General features: G+C 35.1%; 1 protein-coding gene across 1 annotated transcript in view; it reads right to left on the bottom strand.

The window, feature by feature from the left end:
• Positions 1-7,923, bottom strand: part of LOC106877714 (dynein axonemal heavy chain 5) — a 444,169-nt gene that overhangs the window by 167,598 nt on the left and 268,648 nt on the right. The window contains exons 61-64 of the mRNA XM_052971252.1: positions 7,395-7,600; positions 6,405-6,507; positions 2,231-2,418; positions 1,035-1,202 (exon numbers count right to left, since the gene is read on the bottom strand). Of these exons, the coding sequence (XP_052827212.1) occupies positions 1,035-1,202; positions 2,231-2,418; positions 6,405-6,507; positions 7,395-7,600 (665 nt within the window). The remainder of the gene's footprint in view (positions 1-1,034; positions 1,203-2,230; positions 2,419-6,404; positions 6,508-7,394; positions 7,601-7,923) is intronic.

Below are 7,923 nucleotides of genomic sequence, written 5' to 3'. Positions count from 1 at the left end.
TATATATACACATATATACATACATATATACACATATATACATATATACATACATATATATATATATAGATATATATACACACATACATACATACATATATATATATATGTGTGTGTGTGTGTGTATGTATATGTATGTATGTATGTATGCATGCATGTAATGCCACAGCCTCATTCTGACCTATGCTCTGTGACTGAAATTTGATACTTAGTAACTGTATTTATATATGTATGTGTGTGTGTGTGTGTATATATATATGTGTATGTATATATATATATATATATATATATATATATATATATATATACATATACAGTTGCTAAGTATCAAATTTTACTCACAATACACTGGTCAAACAGAGACAATAGTAATATGAATATATGTATATGTACTCGTGTGTGTGTTTGTTTGAAAGGGTGTATATGCCTTAAAAAGATTAAAAACCTACTTCAGTCCATGGGATTGCACCTAGAAAGTTACCTTCCGAGGCATAAGTCTGGACAAGGTTGTTTATGGGAGACCTGTAGTTGCCCATGCATACCAGCCTTCCCTCTCTATGCCACCGATGTTGGCCAAAGGAAAGGCAGAGGCCGATACAGGTTGGTACCAGTGACGTTGCAACTCATTTCTACAGCTGAGTGAACTGGAGCAACATGAAAAAATGTGTTTTGCTCCAGAACACAACACACAGCCTGGTCCGGGAATTGAACTCACTACCTCTTGATTGTGAGCCTGACACTCTAACCACTGAGCTATGTGCCTTCACATGTATATGTCCTACATAAACAAACAAAGAATATGACCTGTAGCAAGGTGGTTCAAGATGCAAAAATATGAAACAAGAAAGTGTGACATCAAGAATGGCATCTAGCTCTAGAATACTGCCTCAAGAAGTCTCAGCCAACCCATGCCAGCATGGAAAAACCTCATAAAACCGAGGATGATGATGACACTGATGACCGTGTTGACAATTACTACAACAGAAATGATGACAGCAAGGTATCCCTCTCAATATTTGTGACCATCTAATTACCTTCAGTGGCAAAACTTCTTTGTTTATTCCAAAGAATGTGGCCATGGCACAAGTCCAAGACAGCAACCCAGCAACATCACCACAGACTTTCTTTGCAGTTTCCAAATTGTAATCTTCCATGTTTAAGTAAGTCTGTAAGAATTCCACCGTTTCAGAATTGATTGTGTCCTGCAAGAAGAAATCAGTAAAGTTTATCATTACTATAACCCCTTCTGTTGCCACTGCTGCTTCTGTTGCCGCTCCTGCCCCCACCGCTCCCACTACTACAACTATTACAGTGTGTATAGCAAATGTCTAAGTTTACATAATATCAGTAAAAGTATTTTCCATCAGTTTTAATATCTATTTAGACCATGTTATCTATCTTAACGCTACCTGCATCTTTTCAAATACAAATTAGAACACACTTAAAAGATTGAAAGGAAATTTATATAATTTCAAAACAAATTAAAATAATCTTGAAACAAATTAAATAACAGACACTTATGCAAAACCTAAGGGAAAGATTTAATGTGCTTTGAGACTTTAATCAGTTTTAAAATTATCTTAATTTGCTTTGAGTTTATTTTATTTGGTTTTGAATTAATTTTAATTTATACTTGAAAATGGTATAGTGAATGTGAACACAGTCTAGTTTATATACAAGAGCAACACGTGACCATATAAAAGCTATGTCTCTTTATCATGTCAAAATCACATGGCCTGTCTGATTAACATCTATTGTCCATATTTCTCAGGTTGATACAAGCCAACAACCAAACCATTACTGGGTTGCTGGACCTATCAGAATTGAAAGTAAATCTCTTTAAAATGAGATAAAAGAAAAATAAGTGGGGTTGAGGTTGGAGGTACATGTATGAATAAAACACAATATGATCTCCTTTGATGATAGGTTGGCTCAATCAGAGTTGTTCACTTGAGTTTTAACATCAACAACATAAACATCTGACCCCCATGTACTTCATTGACATCTTCAGATTATATCCAATCAATATCTATAAGATGTATTTACTTAGGTGACATTTAAACCCTCTGTTGGTCCAATCAAAATCAGCAGACAGTGTCAACAGAAGTGGTTTGTTTATTTATTTACATACTTAATAACATATTATGTTTCTCAAAAGAAAAAAGTGATGGAAGAAGAGAAAATGGAGAAAATAAATGGGAAAGAAACTGGAGAAAAAAATGATCATTACCTTTGGAAAAGTCAGTAACCCTTGTAAGAACTGGCCTGAACTCATTAATTTCTGGGCTTCAATCCAAGAAGGTTTTGGACAGCTCCGTTCAGGATCCATTGTTATTGGTTCAACTTTCCGTTGGAAAAGAAGCAACGCGCAGTCCATTATCCTCATAATTAGATGTGGAGGTTTGGATAACTTGCGGACTGAAATGATTGAATAATCAAAGGTTAGCTGGTTCAAATCATTACTATGTAATGAATGCATAAGACGTGTGCGTGTGTGTGTGTGTGTGTGTGTGTGTGCATATATATAGGTGCAGGCATAGGTGTGCAGTTGGGAAATTCACTTCTCAGCCTCATCATTTCTGGTTCAATTCCAGTGTGCAGAGATCTTGGGCAAGTACTTTTGACAATAACCTTGAATCATTCAATGTCTTGTGAATGAATTTCACAGAAACTGCTTCAAGACTGGCATATACATATATCAGTGAGCATGTGTGTGTGTGTGTTTGTGTGTGTGTGTGTTTGTGTGTACAGGGATGATATCTAGAGAGTAAGGCAGCTGGATGATGAGAGTTATCCAGTACTTTGTCAAAATGTCATAGACAAGAAGTGATGTGTGAGTAGGTGCATTGTCATGATGCAGCATCTAGATTTTTTTTGTTCATGTCTTTTCACTACTTTGCCTAAATAGCTCTTCCTTTCACTGCTGCATTGCCCTTTATTGCTAGTTTTATCACATGAATCAAACCCATGATGAATGAAACCCTGCCTGTCATAAAAAAAAAAAAAAAGAAAAGAAAGCAATCAGCATTGTCTTTTCATCTGAATGAGTCTGAGATGCTATTTTTTACCCTATGCACAGCATCAAAGATGAACTAGCTCGATGACTGTCTTTTTGTTTCGACATCATATTCATACACCATTTCCTCATCAGTAATGGCACTCATTTCTGTAGAAAATCAAATAAGCCCTGAGTACTTGTGACTCAGTTCTCTTGATGTTCATCTGTCAGTAGACGTAGTACAAATTTCACAGCAATATAATGCACTTTTGATTTCTTTTATTTTAAAATCACATGACACAAAACTTTAATGGGTGTCTCCTTCTTTGGACATTTTACAGTTAGGCAACAGTTTTCATACTACATGGCATTCACAATGAGTGTCTTCTTTGGAAATTTTGCTGCCAGGCAACAGTTTTCATTGAACATGGCATTCACAGTAGTGATCAGTTATCATGGAAGGTTGTCTGAATTTGAAATGGTCTTTGGTGGAAGTTCTTACCAGTCTGAAAAGCTGGTATCTCTCATGATTTTGGATACAGCTCAAATAATCTTCTTCGTAAACCTATTGCAGTATTAGAAAAGTCTTCACAAAAGGTTTTCCTTATGAGAAACAGAAATTCACACCAAACGTGTTGTTTTGTCAAATCCTTCACTATATATATAAGGTCTTCTTATTCTTAATTACTTGACTGTGAAATGGGATTGGTCTATTTCCAGACCAATGGGAGAAGAGTAATATTCCATTAACCTTTTGTAGCTGTATTTCAGATGAAATATTTTACTGGAATTTAGTAAGCTGACAACCTTCTTCATTTATTGGTATATGAAGCTATGGTACAGAATATAATGTAATTTAGTAAATGGTTCTTACATAGAATATTGGAATTTCAATGTGAACTCTCTAAAAGAAGGGGTTTTGTAATGTGCAACCAGTATTGTCTCAAGCAGTTTGGTATCAAAAGTATTGAATACCTATATACATTAAATGAAAATATCATTTTTATATAGTTTTATTTAGAAGGTAGGATCTATTCCTGTGCATCTGACCCACTGAGGCACAGAGATATATCCTTTCCTTGACCCCTTGAGGCTAGTTGGATTGATGTGGTTGATAATCTGCTTGAAAATATGCGAGTTAATACTTGTAGGGAAAAAAACTTCAACAACAAAAGAATTCCAGTGGATTGACATTTTGTGAAGGAAGGATTGGGTGAAGTGATTAGTGAAGGACTAGGAATGGGAAGAATTCAGCAAAGGTGATAAGAGGAGGAGAAATGTGTATATCAGGTGGAGATGGTTGGAAATAGCTAGTTCAGATAAGGTCAAATTGCTATTGCAATGGTAGAAAAGATAGAGCAACAAAGCAAAGAAATGGCTTGTGTGTGCACTAGAAAAGGAGTGTGTTTGTTGGTGAATCCTTGCCCGCCAGTGAGACAGATAGTTTTGCTTTTGAATCTAATTTAGGACACAATTTGTTTCTTTGATTGTCAAGTAGATGTAAAGTTCCACAGTTAATCACTTGACTAGTATCTGGTCACATAATGAAATAGTTCCACTGATGGCTAGAAGATGCTTGGTGGCTGTTTCACACTTCTTCTTCAACTTTGTCATTGTCAGCTCCTTAAATGTAAAAGCATCAGTATTCCATTGTGTGCATTCCATTGAACAACCACAATGGAACAGTGCTTTGCATTATGCCATCGTGGGTTTCATTTGAATTTAGAAGAGACTTGGCAGTTGTTCAGAACAGAAGTATTCCCCATCTTTGAAGGAGAAGGCTAGTTAGAGATGGAAAATGTTGAAAGCAACAACATGCAAATCAAATTATCATCACCATCAAAGTTCATTATCATTATAGAAACAAGGGAACTTCTTGAGTGATATTGACTCACAGAGCCAGTTTTCTGGTTTCCATGGTGTATATATTTACTATCTGGATGGGACACTGGTCATCACATGATTACTCATTTTTGCCAGCTGTATGGACTGGAGCAACATGAAATGAAGTGTTTTGCTCAAGAACACAACGTGTCACCTGGTCCAGGAATTGAAACCACAATTTTACGATCATGAGTCTAACACCCTAACCACTAAGACATGCATTTCCACAATAGTCACATTAAGTATAAGAAATAGTAGCCAAAATTCTCTTAAATCATATCTTATCATCTTGAAAATGATATGTAAGAATGCATGGAATAATACAGTATTAAACACGATACCTGAATAAAAGAATGATGTCGGAATGTCTTTGATTATTGTTCTTGGACTAAACAATGACCTTTTAAACACTGACACTCTTTCACTAATAACTTTCATAATAACTTAACAATTTCACTGCTGCTTCATAACTTTATATAAAATCGTAAAATGTCTGTGATATTTCAATGTTGTCAAACAATATCTTACTATGTTCACTTCAAGTAAATGATGCCACCAAGATAACTTGATTTTATAATTCCTCTTTCACTTGTTTCAATCATCATGGTTTTGTTGAGATACATTCTTGAAGGGTTAGGGTTAGGGTTAGGGAAGGTGTTGAATTGCTTCTCCTGTCTGGCATATGTGGCCCAAGTCTCACTGCCATACAACAATATGATGATGACTCTGGAGATGACACAGGAGAAGAGCTTGTAATATCCTTAAGTAGCTTCTGCTGTGTTTCTATGGGGCAAAACATCTCTGATGGGTATTTCATCAACAACTTATGGCTGTGTCGTCTTTATACACCTTTATAACAATTCACCAAATTACATCATTATAATGTGTTCTTTATTTCCCATAAAATAAAGTAGTAAACATATTTTTTTATTTGGTTCATTCTGCCATGCACTCTTGCCAAATAATGTGTGCTTTTAAGCATTTGAACTAAAGACTGTGCAAACTTAGTCATTACAAACTATTTACTTAACCGAGTTAAATTTTATTGGAAATGTTCATGCTTATTGTTTTCTATCCTTGTGTCATTTAATTTATTTGACCAGACACTATTTGTTCATGTACATGCTCTCTCCATTGAATTAGCTTCCTGTTGCTGGTGACCATGTTATTTTGTCCTCCTCACATTCCACCAAAACTTCCTACTAACTGATTTCAACTATCGTCGGAGCAACAACTCTTGACCGCTATCAATTATTTTACATTGGTAAATAATGCCATAAAAAAGGTCTCAGTACTAATGATTTTGCTGATTAACTTAAGCCATTTGACTATAATAATAACATCCATATCATTATGTTGGCATAAGTTAAATAAATGCAATATTTCTCTATGTCTGGAGACTCTGGCCTTGAAATATAATGGTTTCATAATTAGTATAAAGTCTAAGAAAGTAGGATTAAGTGCTTTGCTGGAGGATACATGCATTCATTGGAAACAAAAGAATATACAAGAAATGTCTAACCTGTCGCAATATGTGTTGGTTTAATAGTCTGTAGAGCTGATTCAGCTTGTTCAAGAGCTGGTTTGGCAGCCTCGAGTTTCTCTTCAGCAATGGCCTTGTCTACCTGCAGAATAATAATTCTTTATTGTATAAACTGTCCCGGTTATGAGTGAAAGATATACTGATAATGACAGTTGTGGTGATTTAAGTAGCAAGATACATACAGTAGTTATAATAATTGTACAGGCAATAGGGATTATAATACTAGATATGGTTGTGGTGGTAAAGTGAGAATAATGACAACAATAACTATGGCAGACATAGTGGTTCATAAGATGACAGTGGTGATAGTTGTTTAGTTGTTAATGTTGCTTAGTCTCAGATCAGCCCTGACTGAGCAGACCTAAAATTAAAAGCATTCAAGCTATGACTAGCCCTTCTTTTCAGGACTATATACAACTATCTAATGTGATCTTCATTACTTAACACAGTAGGATATAATATGAAGCAATCTGGCTATTTTTAATAGGTTTAGCTGTTGTACAGAGGCCCCCAGGTGCTGATAGTGATTATGGGTTTTGTAGTGAGTGATAATTCAGGCTGAAGCTTTTGTGCAAATGATGGTGACGACTGCTCTTGTTGACGTTTAGCATCAGATCAGTCCTGATGAAAAGATGAAAAGCCATGATTATCTGGGGGGGGGGGGTTCAGGTCATGTGTACCAAGAATTACACTATTGAAATTGTCCTGTTTTAAGATGATATCATTTAATTGACAGCTTTTTCTAGTAGGTTTATCAATCACACAATGATTTCCTCATTGGCCCACAACTGTACTTGTGACAGACGTTTGAAAAGACAATGATATATTTTGATTTAAGATGGTGTTTAAAATGTGCTTTAGCAAATGGTAGAAATGTATGTGATGGCCATAGCAACAACAATAATGACAGGCATTATTCTTAAGGCTACACTTTGCACCTTATAACATTGATCACTTAAAAACACTTACTGAAATCGCATCCACAATAGCTTGTGCCTTATCTTTTACTTGTTGAACTTGAGCTTTAACATTTTCTGCAGCTTGTGCCTTAGTGGTAACCTCAGCTAAAACTTCATCAGACTTCTTCGAAGCAACTTCTAGTTCTTTTTCTTTGACAGCCAATTGTTTTGAAAGTTCATTCACAGACTCAGTAGCTTCGAGAAGTTTCTGAAGACCTGATGGAAAAAAAAAAAGGGGGAAAAAGAAGAAAAGAAAAATCTTGTATTACTATGTTGTGATATTAGAAGATAAGTGATATAAATGTGAAGTTATAAAATCATTATGGTGTTATCTGATACAGTGATACAGAGTTTTATAATTCTGTTTTATAAGGCTACACTAACAGAGTTCTGACATATATATTGTTAGAGAGCAGCTATAGTAATAAAGAAATATGTGTTTGTATGTATGTATGTATGTATGTATGTATGTATGTATGTATGTATGTATGTATGTATATATATGTGTGTGTGCGTGTGTGTGTATATATATATATATA

This window comes from Octopus bimaculoides, chromosome 10, assembly GCF_001194135.2.
Source record: "Octopus bimaculoides isolate UCB-OBI-ISO-001 chromosome 10, ASM119413v2, whole genome shotgun sequence".
NCBI classification, from domain to species: domain Eukaryota; kingdom Metazoa; phylum Mollusca; class Cephalopoda; order Octopoda; family Octopodidae; genus Octopus; species Octopus bimaculoides.
The sequence above is the reverse complement of the archived record's forward strand: the minus strand, read 5'-3'. Positions and strand labels throughout refer to the sequence as shown.